The following is a 20,443-nucleotide window of genomic DNA, read 5'->3' on the forward strand; positions in this document are numbered from 1 at the left end:
GTGTTTCATCTGTTTATAAATATTTAAAGATGCTAATGACGTCAGTGCCCCTGAGGAAGCGCGCTTCGGGTCGCCCTCATTGGCCCTCGAGGGGCGGGTCGCTCTCCGCTGCTTCGCGCCTGGTAGTAGTTCTGCTCCAGCTGTTCACTGGAAGAATTATGCCACTAAGAATTAGTTTCTCGGATTTCATTTCTCCTTCCTCGCAGTTCGTTTTCCTTTCTTGTTATGCCTTTTAGACTCCAGGCCCGAGGGCAGGGCTGTGTTTTATCACTGGCATTTGGCCGCCAAGCAGAATTAAACAAATAACGCTTTCAATAGCTCTCATTATGAAAATGGTGATTAACTTTTTAAATTGGGTGGAGGAGGACGTGCAGATGGCGAGAGGATAATTTCTTGGCTTTGTGAGGGTGCTTTGCTGAAGCTTTGGGAATTATGGTACCTTCTTTCCTTTCTTTTAGATCTCAAACCAGCCTTGCCCTCAACAAAGGAGTGTCCAGGCAAAGGGATGAAGAAGGAGCAAGTGCTGAACTGTCAATTCTCATGCTGGTACCCTCATTTCAAGAGTCAGACCATCCGCAGGTGAGCGAGAATCCCTTGAGGCAAGGGCTTTCTTGAATTGCCTAGGAATGAAGAAAGGGTATTCAACTTCCCCATCCTCTGTCTAGTCATTCAAATCAAGATATCTGTGACCAATATTTAGAACACAATATGCATTTTTTAATGTCAGCCTCCACATAGGTAGAAGTGATGGCCCCACCCCAAGGCTCCCACACAAATAAGGACCTGTTAATTAGGGTTGTTTTGTTTTGTTTTCTGTTAATGCATTTCCTATGAATATTTGCTCATTCCACATTCACAGTACAGATTTGAAAGGGGGTGGGTGGGTGGACTGCCACTCATTAGTGACTGTGGAAATTGCTGGCCTTAGCTTGTGATCGCCCATATCATGTTGTTTGTCCATGCAAATGTATTGCAGAAAGTAAAAGCTGTTCACTGGGACAACAAATACAGTGGTGCCTCGCAAGACGAAATTAATTCGTTCCGCAAGTTTTTTCTTCTTGCGAGTTTTTCGTCTTGCGAAGCACGGTTTCCCATAGGAATGCATTGAAAATCAATTAATGCGTTCCTATGGAGACCGCTTGCCAGGCTGGCGGTGTGGAGAAGGGCTTTTCTCCCCACCGCAAGCCTTCAGGACAGGTCCGGGAAGAGAGGGGAAGGCGCGCAGCGCTTCTCCTCTGTTCCCGGGGCTTGCGGTGGGAGGAGGGTTGGCGGTGGCCAACATTCAGAACAGCATTCTGAATGTTGGCGGTGGGGAGGAAAGCCCTCCTCTCACCGCAAGTCTTCAGGACAGCCATCCGAAGGCTGGCGCGGGGAGAAGGTCTCTCCGCCCCACCGCCAGCCTTCGGAGCAGCCTTCCGAAGGCTGGCGGCGGGAGGAGGTCTCTCCGCCCCACCGCCAGCCTTCGGAGGAGGTCCGAGGACAGTGGGGAAGACGCGCTGCGCTTCCCCGCTGTCCTGGAGATTTCCCTATGGGCTTTCGTCTTGCGAAGGAAGCCCATAGGGAAATTCGTTTTGCGAAGCGCCTCCAAAACGGAAAAACCCTTTCGTCTAGCGGGTTTTTCGTCTTGCGAGGCGTTCGTCTTGCGGGGCACCACTGTATATTGGTGAATCTCCTTGACCGCAAATAGCAAATGACTGTATTGCCAGCCTGTTTGGAGTTACCAAGTTCAGTGGCTCATGGGACTGGGAACTCTAGTATGTAGTGACATAAAACTAAAATATTTGAGACAGTGTTCTTCAAGTTTAAAGACAAAATACTATTGTAATGAGTTTATATGAGTTTTGCTTCTTTAATAAAGTCTTTGTACATTTTCCCCTCCCTCACTTCTCTGCCTTTTATTTTTTATTCTTGGATGAAAAAGAGATTTTCTTCCTTTTAAAAAATGTGTATATTAAGATGATATGGTTAATATTATTAAATCACTTTAGTGACAACATCTATATGGAACATAGATAACTGGTATATTTTATGTCTTCAGTTTTTCATGTTGTCCTAAATTAGTTTTTTTTAATCAATTCAGTATCATACTGCCACTGCCTCAAAATGTAAAAGATTATTTGCTGGATGACGGAACCTTGGTGGTTTCAGGAAGGTAAGAAATTATTTGTATTTTAAAGATAATTATAAATTATTGCTTTGGCGTTTCACTGATACTTCATAGAAATTGCCTGTCATTTTTTTCTCTCCTGTCTTGTGTGGTGGGCATGGCTTTAAAGTCAGAGTAAATTGATTCATATGTTTAATCTAGTGTTAAAACAAAGGTAGAATAATGGCTCTCATAGTAGTCTTTAGCTCTGGCTGCAAGTGTGGCTACAGCATGCAATTAGAAACCATAGATGTGACCTCAATACATTTATTGTGTCCAAAGTTTTTAAAAGTTATTGGTGTGAGTATTGGGTCTGAGGGATGCTTGACCTTTTTTGTTGCCTGCAAGGTCTGTGACTGAAAGTATCCTATCTAAATCTGAAAAGTCATAGGAGTGAGTGCATTATGGGACAACTTTTAAGGGTGGTGGTAGTGGTTATCTAAAAAGTGTCTCCGTTCTCTTATAAAGTGTTCCTGATTTGCAGCCCTTTCTTTTTTTTTTAAAAAAATATTTTTTATTAATTTTTAGCATATAAAATTTTAAAGACATACCACACAAGTTATTACACACATATCCTTGTTTGGACTTCCTTCAGCACCTCTGATAATCCTCCGTCTTAATTATTTCTCCTGCAATTCTTAACAATATTGCCTTTACATTTTCTAACCAATCATTTCTCCCTTTCCATTTTTACAATACTTCTTAAATTACTCCTCACAGAACTTCTTGTAATCCTACAAACGTAATCTGATCGTCACAAATACTTTTCAAATACTCCATAAATTTAGTCCAGTCTTCGGTAAATCTTATCCCGCCGGTCTTGGATCCTTCCTGTTAGCTTGTCTAATTCTGCATAGTCGATTTGCAGCCCTTTCTATCCATACAAGCAATGGAGCAAATTGACTCTTTTCACATATGCAAACCAAAGATAAAGTCTGGATTGTTGTATCAAAAGTTACTGGTGGCCAAATGTGAGAAGCCATGGCATAAATTAAAATGACTTGTTGGTTGGAGAAATGGCTACTTGATTTTGGAGCTTCTGTGTTTAGTTTATGTGGCATATGGCTCGGGGCTTACATTTTGCATTTCTAAAGCTCCAGTCACCTTAAATTAGCGCATTCTGCAGAAGTAAAACCTTGTCAACTTGTTAGGCTATTTCAAGTTCTGTACCCTTGTGACTTGAAATTAATAGGTTTCCGTTTTCCTGCTTCTATTCTAGGGAAGATCCGCCAACATGTTCCCAAGAAGATGATGATGGGGAAGAGGCAGAGGAAATACAGGTTTGTACAAACTGTGATATACTCAAGCTCTGTATACTGATATTTCTGTGTCACCCACAGGTACCGTTACCAGCTTATAACCCAAAGTTTCCCCTTGTACTTTTTAAAAGTTGGCTATTGAATTGGAAAACAAAGCAATATCTTATTCTCTAGCCTGCTTCCTCACCCACTACACACCCAGTCCCTTTTTATGTGCTTTTACTTGCTATGAAGTGCAAATGGAATTCTTATTTCTATCTTCATGTTGAAACCTGTGTTTCCCATCCACTGTAGGATAGTTTTACGCAGTGCTGCCAACTTGAATAAAATATTGGGGTGGTGGGCAAGTAAGCCCTGCCGTGCATAATCCATCACATGATGTGGTGCATGGACACCATTTGAACAGCAATTCCCATCAACTTCGGGGGGCTCAAATATTTTACTGGAGGGGCAAAGACCCCTCAACCCCTAGGAGTTTGCTCCTATGGCTTTGGGATAGCTGCAAACATACTTTTCAGAGTCTGTGCCATGCGCTGCTCAGGCACACTCCACAAGTTGTTATCATTCATTCAGTGTCACCAAAGCTCACAGAGGTGAGGAGATCTACAGCAGCAAGAGAAAAGGGAATCCTCCAAAAAGAGAGCTTTGATGAGGTAGATTTCCTACCACCACCTCAATTTTAGCAAAATATTCCTGTCTGGAGGTCACATGTAACCCCAAACTGCTTCTTGAGGTCAGTGGATGGAAACTTCAGCTAAACCTTGGGAGTAAAGGTTGTTCAACAGTGGAATAGACTGGCTCAGGAGAGGGAGTGTCTTCTCCCTGGACAACAGCCTATCAGAGATGCGGTAGTGGTGCCCTACATTGCACATAATGCAGTGAACAGGGAGGTGAGACTGAATGACTCCAAGGTCCCTTCTGCCCCCCCAGTGATCTGAATGGACCTAATACAAAAACATGTCCAGATTTATGTATTTATTTATTTCAAACTCTTTTCTTTCTTCAGTGGTCTGATGATGAGAATACTACAACACTTACGGTAAGGCCCTTTTTTTCTTTAATTTTTTTTTGTCCCAGTGAATGGTCTGAAGGCATTTGAGGCCACCATCTTCCTGAATTTAAGCAGTTCTGGTGCTGATTTTAGTGCCTAGATGAGTGATGACTTGGAAACCACAGCCTTGGGTTTCGTTGCTGAAAAAAGGCAGGATATGAATCTGCATATTGTACTAGTTCAGGGATTGTCTAATCAGATACAGCTGAGCTGCTGGGAAAATATGTATACTGAAGGGTTAATTGTATTTGCCATTAGTACTAACTTTTATCTGACCAGAGTTGCATAAGAACTCTTTTCATTAGGTTAGAAATTGAACTAAACTCTACTTGTTCCCAAAAAAGGCAATGGCTCGACATCGTAGTCCATTTAAAACTAAATAAAAATGTAAAAATAAAGTGTGTACAACCTTATTAATCAAATTAAATAGCATTGTATTTAAAACATAATGATAACTTTGCTTACATAAAGTGGTTGAAAATATATTTTTGAGAAATAACTGATTTGGGTCAAGTTCTGCATTAACAATCAGACCAAATAAGAACATAAGAAGAGCCTGCTTATGAGGCCAGTGGCCCACCCAGTCCAGCATCCTGTTCTCACAGGGGCCAACCAGACGACTGGGGGAAACCTGCAGGCAGGATCCGGGCGCAAGAGCAACTCTCCCCTCCTGTAGTTTCCAGCAACTGGGATTCAGAAACATTGCTGCCTCTGACTGTGTAGGTAGAACCAGACTAGTAGCCATTGATAGTCTTTACCTCCATGAATTTATTCTAGTCACTATCTTGTGTCTTTTCCAGTCAACCCCCCCTTTTTTTTTTGCTTTAGCTATGAACAAGCAGTATTTTCTACAAAATGGATAAGGCCTCATACACACACGTTGTTCCTGAGGCAATTTCATCCGATAAAAGTATGAATTCCATGAGAGAACTAGGACATACAGTTATCAATACTGCATTCTTAAGCATCTCCATGTGCCATGTGGCAGGTGACTTTCAGCTCACTGAAATTTTGGAAGGAAACTTTCCAGTTTTTCTTGTTTTGTCTGAGCTCCTTGCTCAACACCTTCATCCCACTTGCTGTTACAGCCGTCTTGACAAGCATAACAGCAGGGCCAGACCTGGAGAAGTACCGTATTTACTCAGTGGTAATGCACACCTTTTTTGGCCAAATTATGTCGTGAAAATTAGAGTGTGCATTAGATTTAATGCCGCATTTACATTCACCAGCAAATACTTTTTTTGTTTCACGGTTTTGAAAATTGAGGTGCACATTAGATTCAATGGAGCATTAGATTGCAAAAATATGGAAGGATTGGGGCCTCAGTGATGAGTAATAATAAATAATAATAATAAATTTTATTTATATCCCGCCCTCCCCAGCCGAAGCCGGGCTCAGAGCGGCTAACAACAATCAAATAATCAAACAATCAAATAATCCAACATTCTAAAAACATTTCATTATAAAAATTAATTAAAATCAAATTAATGGCAACCGTTAAGCAAAATTCTGTGCAGGTTGCCAGAGGAGGGAGTCAGGCTGGGCCCTGACCAAAGGCCTGGTGGAACAACTCTGTCTTGCAGGCCTTGCGGAAAGATGTCAGGTCCCGCAGAAGTGAGGAAGTGGGGACTGCCTTTCCCCCCTGCTCCAGAGCCAGTGGAAGTGAATTTGGATGCACAGAAAGTCAAGAGAAATTTGTTGGTCTTCCCCCCACTCCTATCCCCTGGTAGTTCCCTCCATTTTGTGTCTCTGAACATAGCCAACAGACACTGTGGGGTAAATAAAATTTACAGCACTTTTGCATTATTACAGTTACTATTATCCTTCATTGCCTCATATGAATAGTTTGATTTCAGTTATTACTATTACTGCCTACATTCTGCATAATAATAAATAAATGCCGAAGTGTTTGGGTTGTAGATGATTTCAAAATCAACAAGCAGGAGGGAATCTAGATCAATGAAAACTGAAGGGAAGGGGAAAGTTGTGAAATCTTATTGTTTATCAAACCTGTGCTCTGAAACTAAACAGTGGATGACATTTGTAAATACTGGCTTTAACATGACAACTTCAATGGTAAGTTGTTTATCACCGTCTATGAATATCTTCATATTCCCAAAACAATTTATTCCATTTGATGAAGAGAAAGAAAATAAAAAATGCAAGAGAGCCCACAAACATCTCTAAATCTGTTCAACCCAGGACACATTTTGTTTTTCACAAGCTTCTCATTTTGTTGTTGTTTGTCTAGGCACCAGAATTCCCTGAGTTTGCACTTAAAGTTGAAGAAGCAATTGGCTCACTGGGAGGCAGTGTCTTTCCTAAGCTTAACTGGAGTGCTCCAAGGGTGAGAACATGAATTAAATCCTAAATCAGATGATTTAATTATATTTTTTTAAAAAATAAAGGATAGCTATTTCTTTGAGCTATTTGGGAAGTGAAAAAAATAATTACACTGAAAAGAGCTAGTGGAGATAGCATAGCAATGCTTAAGAGCAGCTTGGGAAAGGGAGGATGGCCACAGGGTGTAATAAAATTGTCTCTCACGCAGCATTTTCTGCTGACATTTATGTATCGCATTTGAATCCTATCCTTTACTGAAGAAGCTTAGGGTGGAGCACATGGAGCAATCATGTTTTAATCTTCACAAACACAGTGAAGTACTCTGGGCTAAAAAATGGTCTCTTATCCAAGGCATGCTAGCATTCCTTGGCGCCAAAGAAGGATCTGAATCTGGATTTCCCACATCAGAATTCAGTATTCTACCCAGACTAGCTTTGATGCCACTGTGCAAGGTTTGGTTAAAATGTGCTTAAAATAAAGTTTGTTTTTTAATTTTTAGGATGCTTACTGGATAGCATTGAATAGTTCACTGAAATGCAAATGTCTCAGTGACATCTTCCTACTTTTCAAGAGTTCAGACTTCATTACTCGAGATTTCACTCAACCGTAAGTTTTAAAAAGATTAGGTACAGTATCAGTGTGTGGTGTGGTGTTGCTGAGTTTTCAGACACCCCCACCTCAACTGTTCCCAGTTCTGAAATCTTGGATCTTTGGATCTTCAATTTGTTCTTGTCCATGAGCAGAGATGCTTTGTCAGACTATTCTGCTGTTTATCCTACTTCAAATTTGCTTTCTCTGAGTTTATTGTTCATTAATCTATCTTCTGCATTGTCTCAATACTGGAATTTAATCATAACTTCAAGGAAGATAGGTTTGTTAAATGCAGCAAGAGATGAAAAGCTCTGTGCACAATGCCTTTCTTTTCCTAATGCTGTCTTGGTTACTGTTATGTATTCAGTGTTTGCCTGAGCTTGAGTCGTGTCTAAGGATTCTGAGCCCCTGTTCTGATTCGATACATGATATCCAGTCACAGAACACTTCAGGATTTGGGCTTCGGCCATTGGCCCTTAAACTCTGACTTATGATTTGCATCTTGGAAGTTTAGACAGCCAATCACGTTGGGAGTGGGAGTGCACGGTAAGTGCTCCAGATCTTCAGATTAGGGGAGTTAGCACAGTTCTCGACTTTTAGATTTTTTTCTGAAATCTGCTACACATATATCTTAGCTGAAGGTTGAATCCAGTGCTGCGTGAACCAAGTTGCACATGCTCTGTAGGACTTCCCATTTCTCTCTGCCTGCCCCCCAAATCTGCTCCCCGCAACCCTCTGGAGCAGTTTTGAAGGTGCGTTGTTGAGGAGTTGAGGGTCCGGGGAGGGAAAAGTTCTGCTGCACAAGCAGAAGTTGGCTATGAGAGTGGAACAGCCTTATACACAGTCCTGAATGCTATTCTCTGCGTCAGGGTCATGCCAGTCATAGTCCTCCATAAAGGGAACTATTAAGGGACAGAATGTAGGATCTTTTTTCATGACATTTTCAAATTTGCATGAATATACCTAGTCAGGATCTTAAGTTAACAGCCCTGCTGAACCACAAGACCTGTCTTCATTAATTAAGATATTGATTAAGCTTCAACACCCCTGACAAGAGAAAATGAGAAATGTTACTGTTGTTCGGAAGGAAAATGCTGAACAAGTGGAAATTGGGTACATTTCTATATCCTGTTAATTTGAATCGGCTTATAGATTTATTTTATTTATTTATTTCTCACTCTTTTTAAGCAGCACTTAGTCTCTGTTTAGTGACATGGAGAAAGTTCTATAATTTAACTGCTCCAAAGAAACATAATACTAATGGAAAACATATGATGATTATTTTATATTCCTACCCTGCATAATAAACGGTAAGGGCTTATTAAAAAACAAGTTACCATTTTCTGAGAATTACTGGACTAGAAATAGAATCTTTTGCCATTGTTACTGAGCTATATTGTCTGGTCTTAAGGGTGCATATTCCTGAGTCTCCTAGATACACAGATCCCACACTGGTGTAACAAAATCATAGAATTGTAGAGTTGGAAGGGACCCCAAGGATCATCCAGTGCAACCCCCTGCAATGCAGGAATCTCAGCTAAAGTATCTGTGGCAAGTATCAGTTGAGCCTTTATCTTACTTAGAAGCTCAACTCCAAGCGGAGAACACAACAGTGAAGCCATGCTCTGACAAGGTGCCTTGAATTCTCCTCTATACACAGACACATGTAATTGTAAAGGTTATACAGACCTTGCTATTTGGAACTGAAATCCAGACCACAAAAGTGGAAAGGATACAGCTTGGCTTTATTTGATAATGCAGTAACTACAAGTGCATATTCCACAAGGTCTTGGTACAATAACTTTGCCATCCAGGCTCCATGACAATAAATGTGCCCACGAGGCTCCAGCAACAACAGGGCATCATTGCTAAACAACAGTGTCTCACTGTGTACTCTGGACGTTTCAGGTGAAGGGTATGGCCAGCCCTTCTGACCTTAGATGGAAGCAAGACTTTTTGACGGGCCCAGGGTGAGGCTTCGTTGATGGAACAGGCAGACCTAATGAGTGTGTGCTGGAACTGGTGCATGAGGAAGTGAAGCTACGACAGTACATTCTGTGAGCCCTTCATGGTCGTGTCCATGGCCCCCTCCTAATGTTACCAGTTGTCACGTTCTGTATAATTTGTTTCCTTGCATCACCTCTGCTGCTGCAGGTGTTCATCTCCATGCAAACTCTGAACTGTTGACTTCTTGCCACATGGTGTGCGTAAACAGCTTTTGCTAGGCAATGCGCTCCTTTCCCACCAGATCCCTGTCTTCTGTGAAGAGCTTGGCCTTCAGCTCCCAGGCCCTGTATTTAGGCCTCAGTTGATCCCACAGACAGGGATTCATGGGGGAACCCAAGAGCTTAAAGCAGTTGGTCTGAGATGCTGGTTTGGGGTTCAGGTGTGACACGCCAGTCTCTCTGGGTCCACAGCCTGCTCTTCGCCAGATGAGGGTCTTGTTTCACCTGGGAGAGGTGAGCAGCCTGCTCAATACTGTCTTCATAATTGACTGAGATAAACTAACATTGTTTTCAACCTCTGGCTATCCTCTGCTCAGAAAAAAGTTCTGATAGTTGACCATCCTCAAACCGTTTTAAATGTTTCCCAGGTAACAAACAAACAAAACTTTCGTATTAAGAGGCTCATTTGTTTTGACAAAGACATTGGTTCAAACAATCCAGAACTGTTCTCAGAATTAGAATCTTGGATAACTGAGGGAACTTTCATTCAACTGTGAAGAGAAAAATTATTTCCCAGTAGGTTTCTCTGCAGCCTGTTTTGCCCAGAGGGGTTTTGGGGTGCCCAGCAGACATACTAAAGCTGGGTATGGATGGACTGCACATCTGCTAAACATCCAAAAGAGGGCAATGTTTAGCTGAAACAGAATGTCGTTTGTCCTAATGTTCTCAGGATTTCAGCAGATTTGACAAACTTTGTTTTCCTTGGAGAACAGCTTGTGGTGGGCAGTTCAAATTTAGTTCTGTCATCTTTGCATTTTTTTGGGGGGGGGGCTACAAATCTTTTTGCTATCCCAAGGGTGTCTGAAAGCATATAATGCAGCAGCCTTGATGATACTGTGCTGATCTCAGCCTAGTACCCAGTGTTTGGATGGGAGGCCACTTGAGAACCCAAATGTATTTATGTCTTCTTCAGTGGAGGTTTTGGAGCAGAGGTTGGCTGACAATCTGTCTTGGATGCTTTAGTTCAGAGGTTGGCAACCTAAGGCCCATGGGCCGGAAGCAGCCCGTGAGGGTTGCTTAACTAGCCCATGAGCTGCCCCCGAACCGAGCCGCCCACTCGGTGAGTCCCCATGTGCTGCGCAGTGCAGGGACTCTCTTCCGCGGCTCGGGAAATCACTTCTGCGCAGGACGTGATTTCTGGCGTTGCACTGCGCCGGTCCGGCCCATGGAGGATCTCTGTGGTAGTGATCCGGCCCATGCCCGGTAAGCCTTTCCGACCCCTGCTTTAGTTGAAGTTCCTGCATTGCGGGGGGTGGGGACTAGGAGGCCCTCAGGATCCCTTCCAACTCTAAGATCCTATGATTCTATTTGCAGAACAGAGACGTGATGATTAAGCTGATATTTTTCAAACATAGTATTATATCATCAATGAAAACAAGAGTTTGAGATGGAGTTGGTTTATTTTCTGCATGTTAGCTATCCCAAGTCCCCAATCCATGTTCTGCACTAAGCTGTTATTCTGTGTATATCATCAGTCTGTGCTGTTCACAAAATGTCACTCTGTTTGCAAATAACGATATTGGTATAGTCATGCAGTACTTAAAACTGGCATTTAAGGGTTGTCAGCAGAACAGACTTCTAATATGCATGGGTGGAAGTCTAATCACACAATGTTGGATTCCACCCTAATTTTTTCTCATGTAATTTATTTTAAGAGTGACCAGATTTAATGAAGTATTTACAATTACCATAAAGATATAAAGAAAATGCATAATTGTTGGCAGTCACGGAACTTCCTATGTTCCCACTGAGATGATTGCTACTTGCCAGATGTAGGAACAGAATTGAGACCTAAGTAGATTACCAGCTTTCTCAAGAATAATTATTAAGAAAGTAGAGAACCCACAAGAAATAGAAAATAGGATTGTTCAAAAAGATAGAAGGAACAATATAAAGACTGGCTCAAGATAACTTGACCTGGAGTTACTTCAGTTACTTTAAAAGCACAACTTCCTATCCCTCTGGAACACAGAGATGTTTGAGAAGTTCCTGTGTTTAATGGATGGGTATTTGGTGACTCTCGCAGTCATCTGTATTTCTTTCCTGTGTGAATTTTCAGTATCCCTGTCGACACACCTCTGCTTCTGTTATGCGACTGCTCTTTGTTAAACAGTTCTAAGTTATTTCAAACTTCTGAGGTGCGCAACTTGGCATAAAATACTAGAGGGATGCTGCTGCTTGTGAAATATGAGTGGGCAGTGTCTGGGAACAAGGGCTGGGCATCTATAGGAACTGACTGGGTAAAATCAATGTAGCTTTCTACTGGATGTATTGATTCCTTGATTCTTCAGCTTTTCAAGCACCTGCCTGATAAAATTATGCCTTGAAACAGGCTCTTTTGTTAAAAGCCACAACTCCTGTGTGTTTGGATTGCACACACACAGTGTCCTGTTTAACAGAATTGCACAGTGTAATCTCTTTTGTGTGAACAAAGGGATGTTCTGGGCTTGTAAACAATGACAGACTTTTCCAGTATATGTAAAGCTGCATATAATTAAATTGAGCATGTTCCAGTTTGTGTGTGTGGTTATTAATAGTGTTTATTTCTTCCATGCAACAATTCCTCCATACCCTTCAATACAACATTTAGGTCTTTCAGGGGGATTCCACTCTGTATTTTTTGGCTGGAAGTACCTGATGCCACCCTGGGCTCCTCTGTGAGGAATGTATAACAAACAAACAAACAAACATATAAATAATGCTGCTAAAAGCAAGATGGATTTAGCTCTGTAAGTTGCCTCAATAAGAGGCTATTTTAGAACAGGCCATGCACTCTGGCCACCTCCATGGGGAAAAGCAAAGTATGTGTAATAAATACAAATAAGTAAGTAAAAGCTTGACTTTAAAACTGATTAGAAACCATTTTGACCTTAATAAATAAGTCTTCTGTAGATGGAGAATAATGCCTGTAGCATCTAACACAATCAGGTGGCGCCTGTGATATCTTCAGCAGCCCCAGTCTTCACACCCCTCAGATTAGCAGGCTGCCTTGGTAGGGAAAGGATAGAAGAAGGCACTGTGTTCTGCGCACTCCCAAGTAATGTTTGCTCCTGGAGGCGCATCTCCTTGAGTTCTAACCTTTCTGCTTACAAGACATAACTAATTTTTTTTTCTTTTTTAATGAGTTGATGATAGGAGGAGAGCCTAATGCTGTTTTCCATATCTTGATTTTACTTCTTGATTTTTAACATGCTCCAGAATGCCATTGGCAAAGTTTTCATGTCAAATGTTTATGGTTCTTAGTCTCAAAGCAAATTAGTGCACCTGCTTTCCTTTTCCAGATTTATCCATTGTAATGATGATTCTCCTGACCCTAATTTGCAATATGAGGTAAGCGAAAACTGTTGTGTGTGTTCTTACACAGAGAGCTTAATAAGACAGCTTAATAGTTGCTTTGAAACTTACCAGAGCTTGTTTTGAACCGGGATTCCTGCATCGAATGTAATACTAAGCCTGAAATACTTAGTAAAAATGACACTAAACTCTGCTGAGAGAGTTTATCCACATAGCCCTAAACCATGTTTTAGTTATGCAAACATGAGCAAAAGCTTTACCTCCATGTTAGCATTTCCCTCTTTGTTTAAAAGAAAGCAATGTACCTAGGGCTCTGTTAATCAGATTAACACTGAGGACAGTGCAAATTTCTTGGTGTTTACCTCAAATGAATTCTCTCTGTTTAAGTAATTGACTCTTGTTGCTTTGGCAGAGTTTGAACTTTTTATAAAGGGTTTGTGGGGGCGGGGTTTGGCAGATGTTTGTTCCTAGAGGGGGGCAAGGAGGGAGTGCAGAAACGCCTCTTGCAAAAATGCACATTTATGTTGGCCTTGCTATTCATCAGAAAAGCAGCTGCTGAGAACAATTGGGGTGTCACCTTTGGGCCTTGTTTGTGAACTTTTGGCATTATCTGGCTGGCTGTTATTGAATGCTGAATTAGATGGATCTTTGGCTGGTCCCTGCAAGTCAAATCTTACCTTCTTAATGGAGGCCAAAGAAAGATTTGCATATTAGTTAAGTGATTCTCACAGATAAAGAAATGTGACAAAAATCTCACTTGAGCAGCATTTCAACTACTTGGCTTGTTTGCAGAGATAATTGTGCATACAAAGACAGTCTTCTTTCTTCCAGTGACTATAAATTTCTTAATTACTGCTGATGTTGAGAGTGTGTTTTTTTGCTAATTGATAGTTATCAAGTTTTTTTCATGATTTTGTTTTTCTGCTATAGCTTGTACTCCGAAAATGGTGTGAATTGATTCCTGGGGCAGAATTCAGATGCTTTGTGAAGGAAAACAAGCTTATAGGTGAGGTTGTGAGTTATGGCTCTTCTCTGCTGTTTTTAAGACTCACATTTACATGTTTTCACGGTGGGTGTCGTGCCTTTTTTATGCAAGAATATATGGTTTGATCTGGCTACAATTCCTATTTTGTTGGTTGTTGTTGCTCCTAATTGATCATAGTGAGCTGCTTTCCAATAGACGTTGTATTGCAGGTAGTTCACAACAAAGTATTACAATGAAACAAGCAAAGATACAAATCAACAATACAGTTGTACCTTGGTTGATGAATGCCTTACGAGTCTTAACGTTTTGGCTCCCAAACGCCACAAACCCAGAAGTGAGTGTTCTGGTTTGCAAACGTTCTTTGGAACCCGAATGTCCAACGCAGCTTCCGCAGCTTCCAATTGGCTCCTGCAGCCAATCGGAAGCCGTGCCTTGGTTTCCAAACATTTTGGAAGTTGAACGGACTTCTGGAACTGATTATGTTCGACTTCCAAGGTATCACTGTACATCACTTACTGTAATATCAAATAATGGTATATGATGCTAGTAGAAGATGGTGACAGTTGTTTTAGTCCTACATTATCTGAGCCATATGAATATGAGTTACCGTATTTTTCGCCCTATAGGACGCACTTCCAAAAATGAAGGGGAAATGTGTGTGCGTCCTATGAGGCGAATGCAGGCTTCAGTCAGCTCTGCGCGACCTTTTGGAGCCCGGTGGGACTTCGCGCTGGGCTCCAAAGGGTTGCGCAGAGCTGCCTGCATTCCGAAGCCTAGGGCGCGCTGAAGAGCACGCCCGGGCTTCACACAGCTCTCCGCAAGCCTGGGGAGACGGCGCGGCTCCCTAGGCTTGCGGATAGCAGGCTGTTCTGGGGGCTGGGGTCGAGGGAAGCTCGGGCTTCCCCCGCGCCAGCCCTGCGCCTGGGGGGGAAATATTTTTTTTCCTTTATTCCCCCCCCCATAAAAACTAGGTGCGTCTAATGGGGCGAAAAATACGGTATGTATGTTTTTGTGTCTATTATTAGTGAGTAAAAGACAGAGAGTACTACCTTGTCAAGAGTGTTCATAGAATTGTAGAGTTGGAAGGGACCACAAGCACCATCTGGTCGACCCCCTACCGTGCAGGAATCTTGAACCCACGACCCTGAGATTAAGAGTCTCCTGCTCTACTGACTGAGCTGTCCACTTTGAGACATTCTGGTAGACTGACTCTAGTTCAGCTTTGCAGTTCAGGCTGTCTAGGATAAATAACAGTAATTTCCAGGTGACTCATGCAGCTGCTGCCCCAAAGAACTGAATGTTGTCTCTCTGCAACAGGTGTAGCTCTTCATTTCATTTAAATGATTTCCTGGACTGGTTTAGAGCAAGTGCTGCATCCCAATATTTCTCAAGTAAAGAGAGATTGTGTACATCAGGGATGGGAGCCTGTGGCCCTCCAAATGTTGGACCACCGGTTCCCATGGGCCCCTGCTAGCATGGGCAGTGGTCAGTAATTATAGGAGCCACAGTCCAACAACAACTCTTGGTTTGCGGGGAGTACAGGTTCCCCTTTCCTTGGCAACTGGCGAAAGTAAGGGGAAAACAACTGGGCCAGACAGCTAGCCCACTCCCTCCAGGGCAGTACTGTGGCTAGCTTGTTGGGCTTAGTTATGAAAGTCCTTGGTCCCATCAGTGTCTCTGCATCCTAACCAAGCCCATGCAGCTGTTGTTAGGCTTGAAATGAGCTCCTTGGAGAAAAGGTGGGGCACAAATAATTCTGCATTAGCACCACCAATGAACACAACAAACCTGTTGTTTAGTTCAGTGCATTTGAACTGTGGAGATTTCTGTTGGGTGGACTTTCACAGGTAGTGTCCCAGAAGGAGATTTTGTCTGCCAAGGATTAGGACTAGCTCAGTTTATTTCACTACTTTGCTGGACTGCTGTTCAGGGGGTCAAGTTATATGGCATAACAATCGCCTCTGCTTTGGTACCACTATCTTATTAAAATATTTTCTGTTTTTGTAAAATAGTTTTGAAATCATGCTGGAATCCAAGTAACTCTGAGGAAGTCACAGTACAAAATACACAAACATTTTAATTTATTTTATTTTAGCAGTAGTTCCAAATGCCATGTTTTATTGCTTCATAAAAAAATATTATTTAAGAAAACCAGCTAACATGGTTGATTGCATCCCATGGAATTTGTTTTCAAAAGGTCTGTCAGAGGCCTTTCTGAATGATTATGTTAGCACAGAGAATGACCAAGCAGCGAGCATTCTTTTGTTTTTTGTCTGTGAAAGAAACATCGCAGCAAGCGTATTTCAGACAGCTTTGCTTTCTAGTTGAATCATACATTAGCTATGGATGACTGATGTAATTCTCCTGACAGGTATATCTCAGCGAGACTACACTCAATACTACGAGCACATCTCAAAACAAAAAGAAGAGATCTGTAGACATACACAAGAGTTTTTCAAGAAACACATCCAGTACAAGTTTTTTGATGAAGACTGTAAGTATTCTTTGAGCTAATATTAGAAAGGAACTGGTGCTTTTTTGGAGCTAAAAAGTTTTATTTAAAGCTAGGAACACCTGTGGGGTGGAAGCAGAATTCTACGTGCACCCAGAGGTATCTTTTAAAGTTCCACCTGCAGCCATTTACATAGCTGAAGTTGCTTTTTATTCAAATTTGGTTTGCTTCATTTGCCATGTGAGAAGTTTCCCAACAAGCTCTATAGACTTTGCTTGTTTCACATTGTACAGGTTCTTCTTCCATGTGCTCATGCAGTTTGTCAGAGTGAAATTTATAGCCCTAGATTATTTTATTCAGTTTTTATGAGGTAAAGTTTTTTAAGGACAGAAGTGTTTCCGTCTTTCTTGAATGGAGATGTCTCATTTGTTCTTCAGCTGTAATGAATGCTATTTCATTAAATCCAAACTAAGGCTGAAAAATTGATGCTCTTCACTAAAGAAAAGTAGTGATATTTTAATCACTTAATTTGGAATTGATTTTTGAATTTAGAAAACTATACAAGCGGAACCCTGTGATGTAGGAGAATGTGTGTACAGAAATGCTAATTTTAACCATACTTTGGTGCAAAACAAGCCTCTCAAGGCAGCACACATGTCATAAAGGTAAAGGGACTCCTGACCGTTAGGTCCAGTTGCGAACGACTCTGGGGTTGCAGCGCTCATCTCACTTTAAAGGCTGAGGGAGCCGGGGTTTGTCCGCTTCCACAGACAGTTTTTCCAGGTCATGTGGCCATCATGACTAAACAGCTTCTGGAGAAACCAGAGCAGTGCACGGAAACACCGTTTACCTTCCCGCCGGAGCAGTACCTATTTATCTACTTGCACTTCGTGCTTTTGAACTGCTAGGTTGGCAGGAGCAGGGACCGAGCAACAGGAGCTCACCCCGTTGCGGGGATTCGAACCGCCGACCTTCTGATCGGCAAGTCCTAGGCTCTGTGGTTTAACCCACAGCGCCACCCGCGTCCCTACACATGTCATAGGTATCTGTAAAATACATAAATCCGTTTTAAGCAACCATACTATAAAAATACAGGGAAAATAAACCACACTCAATCCAGCGTGGTTTGTTGGTTGGTTAAGTTGAGGGAGGCTGTTCTACATAGTAGTGTTTGCAACAAGTAATAATCTTTACTTTCAATCACTAAAGCTGTGGGATATGATGAGAATTGCATTCCAATATGTCTAAACAGGAGGTTCTAAGAGAACCTCTGGCTGCCTTGACTGACCTTTAAAGCATCCAGAGTTATTGGACTAGGCAAGCACAACAGTTTACAAAGAGTTGTAATTTCATGGGCTACGCAAGAGAGCGTGGTCTGACTTCAGTCACTTAGACTTTTTCAGATATCCAAAAAATTGACTACACGACTCCCTGTTTTGGGAACAAAATTCCTTGATAATGCTTCAGAGGAAATACTTGGAGGGTCAAGAATGGTCACTGCCCTGAAGCAGTTTCCTGTGCTGAGCCACCCTGCTTTGACAAAGAATGAAAGGAAGCCCTTTACTTATGTAGCAAATGTGTCAGTAACCAGATGATCATAAGTTCACATGGGCTACTACTACAGAGAAATTTAAGCCTTCCCAAATCCAGCTGAGCACAGTGTATTTGAGCACTTACAGCCTAAGCCCATTTAACTCCCACTGATTTCAATGGGTTTTACTCTCAGTTAAGCCTGCGTAGTGTTGCAGCCTTAAGAGTTATGCAGACTCTACTGGGAAGTCCCATTTGAGTTATTTCCCTTAAACCTCCGTAACTAATAAGAATCTTATCACCCATAAATCTGCCTAAAACTTTCCAGACTCATCTGAATCCTTTTTCAGGTGTTATGTTCTTGATCAAAGCAAACACTTAAGGCAGGCGAGGAGGGTTGGTCCTGGGGATGAGTGCACTAGCTCTGCCCCATGTTGGCATTCCAACTGCTTTCCCACTTCTAGACGCCAAAGACCTGAAGCTTGTCAAAGCTCCCCAAACATTTTTTGAACCCTGGAGAACCAGGCTTTTAAACTGCCTAGGGAGCCTCCATGAAACTCCTAGTCCTAGTTTTCTGGGAAGGATGAAGTTCATGGGAAGAGGAGGTGTGCCCTCCTGCTTGGCCCATCTCACTTACCCTTTCACAGCACCGGAAGAATCCATGTTTGTTTCAGTGTGACATAATAAGAGCACCTTCAGTTCTAAGAAGGCCTAAAAGCAAAAAAATTGAAGTGGTTTTCAGGTTTTGCTTAGTAAACCTATTAATCTTGCCTCTTCTCTTCTCTTCTCTTCTCTTTCCCTCCCCTCCCCTTTTCTTCTTCCTTCTTTAATCTTTCTAGTTGTGTTTGATATCTACAGGGACAGCATGGTAAGTCAACTCTTTGGTTTGTAATGCTTTATTATTTTTATTCTGTGTAAATTTTTGAGTATGGTCTCCTTGGCAAAGCAGTATTTTATTCTGCTTTTCAAAAAAAAAAGTGACAGTGTACAGTAATAAAACAGTTGCCATGATCTTATGCAGGGTACCCATCAATAAGCATAAATAGTACATATCCAAGTGTGCTTCAGGCACACTGGTTCTGTGAGTTCCCAGTGGGATTTTTCATTTTTTCTTGAAACAATCAATATTGTAGAATTTTTGGTATTTATCTTAAGCAGAAACCTGGTTCCAGTCACCACTGAACTGGAGTGATTTTGCAGTCTTTAATACCATTACCACCTGGAAATGTGGGTTTTCAACATATGAATGTAGAAATTGCAGTTTGTGTTGCTGCAGGGGAATGAATGGCTGTTTGTTAAATTCTAAAACAGAAGCTCTACTTCATCCTTCTCTGTAATACCTTGTTAAGATTTGCTGGTGCCCTATTTGGGGATGGAGACAATATTGGCAGGTCTGCATAATCATAGTCAGCCATTCTATCCTGCACTTCAACTGTTCCAAGCAAATCTGCTACGGCATTGAAAGCCCTCCTGGCTCATACCTGCCAGAACGGAAGATGGGGCAGGCAAATTTCTCTTTATTTTTTGATATGCCAGCTCCAGTCTGGTATAGGTGATGGGTCCAATCCCTCTCACAGGATCTGCACCACTGGCACCTGCCTCTGTCTCAAAGCACCACAGGGGACTGCTAGCAATGGTTCTTTACTCGTGGGACGATGCTGGAGCCTTTGCTGCAGCGGCTAAAAAGTTCACATTTCACATTAACCATGGATTTTGGTGGACCAGTTTTCTATCAACATGGGATCTATAATGCTGACTCGCTATATAATTAAATGTGGTCAAATTCCACATGTTGTATATGTCTGTAATGGCAGGGCAAGTCCATCTTCTATGGGAGTGGGCAGTGGCTTCTTTCTCATGCTTAAAATCAATATGGCATTAAGTAATGTGTGATGTATTTATGTAAAACAAAATAGTATCTGTATCTGTTACTTGGGTATACCTTGGGAGTGTGAGAATTGTCATTTGCTCAGAGAGCCTGTCTTCTGAGAGTCACACTTGCGGTTTCACAATGCTGGAAGCTGCCCAGTAATTAAGTGTTTTGAGCAGTAGGTTAGGACCTTACTGGATCCAATGGCAAAATAAAAGGATAAGCAGGATATATGAAACAGCCTAATGTGCAAAACACATGGTATGGCTTTGGGGGCCTTTTTAAAAATAAAATATTGTGAACTGCATCTCCAGACTATTAATGGCTACTAGTCACGATCGCTGAGCTGCTTCCAGGATCTGGGCATCATGGCTCTGCAGGGGACAGCAGCAGGAGAGGCCTATGGTCCTCATGTCATGTTTGTGCTTCATGCGAAAATCTGGTTGGCTACTGGAGGGAAACAGGATGCTGAGCTAGATAAATGTTCTGGTAAGCCTGGCTCTCTAAAGCAGGCATAGGCAAACTCGGCCCTCCAGTTGTTTTGGGACTACAACTCCCATCATCCCTAGCTAACAGGACCAGTGGTCAGGGATGATGGGAGTTGTAGTACCAAAACAACTGGAGGGCTGAGTTTGCCTATGCCTGTTCTAAAGTGTGTGCGTGCTTGTTTCTGTTTGTGTCTCTGTGTCTGTGTGTT

General features: G+C 42.0%; 2 protein-coding genes across 11 annotated transcripts in view; both read left to right on the plus strand.

Moving 5' to 3' along the window:
• DHTKD1 (dehydrogenase E1 and transketolase domain containing 1) overlaps positions 1-20,443 on the plus strand; it is a 118,608-nt gene that overhangs the window by 77,619 nt on the left and 20,546 nt on the right. The gene's annotated exons all lie outside the window — the stretch shown is intronic.
• The window catches only part of CDC123 (cell division cycle 123), a 49,846-nt gene that overhangs the window by 2,468 nt on the left and 26,935 nt on the right, over positions 1-20,443 (plus strand). For 5 of the 9 annotated variants that reach the window (XR_014539409.1, XM_083575333.1, XM_083575339.1 and 2 more), the window contains exons 2-11: positions 459-579; positions 2,081-2,152; positions 3,366-3,426; positions 4,412-4,444; positions 6,708-6,803; positions 7,299-7,405; positions 12,897-12,945; positions 13,840-13,915; positions 16,266-16,388; positions 18,716-18,744. Coding sequence is in view for 8 of the 9 variants with exons in the window: in XM_083575336.1 (XP_083431462.1) it covers positions 459-579; positions 2,081-2,152; positions 3,366-3,426; positions 4,412-4,444; positions 6,708-6,803; positions 7,299-7,405; positions 12,897-12,945; positions 13,840-13,915; positions 16,266-16,388; positions 18,716-18,744 (767 nt within the window). In the remaining variant the exon portion in view is untranslated. Of the gene's footprint in view, positions 1-74; positions 336-458; positions 580-2,080; positions 2,153-3,365; positions 3,427-4,411; positions 4,445-6,707; positions 6,804-7,298; positions 7,406-12,896; positions 12,946-13,839; positions 13,916-16,265; positions 16,389-18,715; positions 18,745-20,443 lie in introns of those variants that run through there. The other 4 variants (XM_083575337.1, XM_083575335.1, XM_083575334.1 and 1 more) reach the window with 3 other exon arrangements.

Source organism: Podarcis filfolensis, assembly GCF_964270895.1.
Source record: "Podarcis filfolensis genome assembly, chromosome: 10".
NCBI classification, from domain to species: Eukaryota; Metazoa; Chordata; class Lepidosauria; order Squamata; family Lacertidae; genus Podarcis; species Podarcis filfolensis.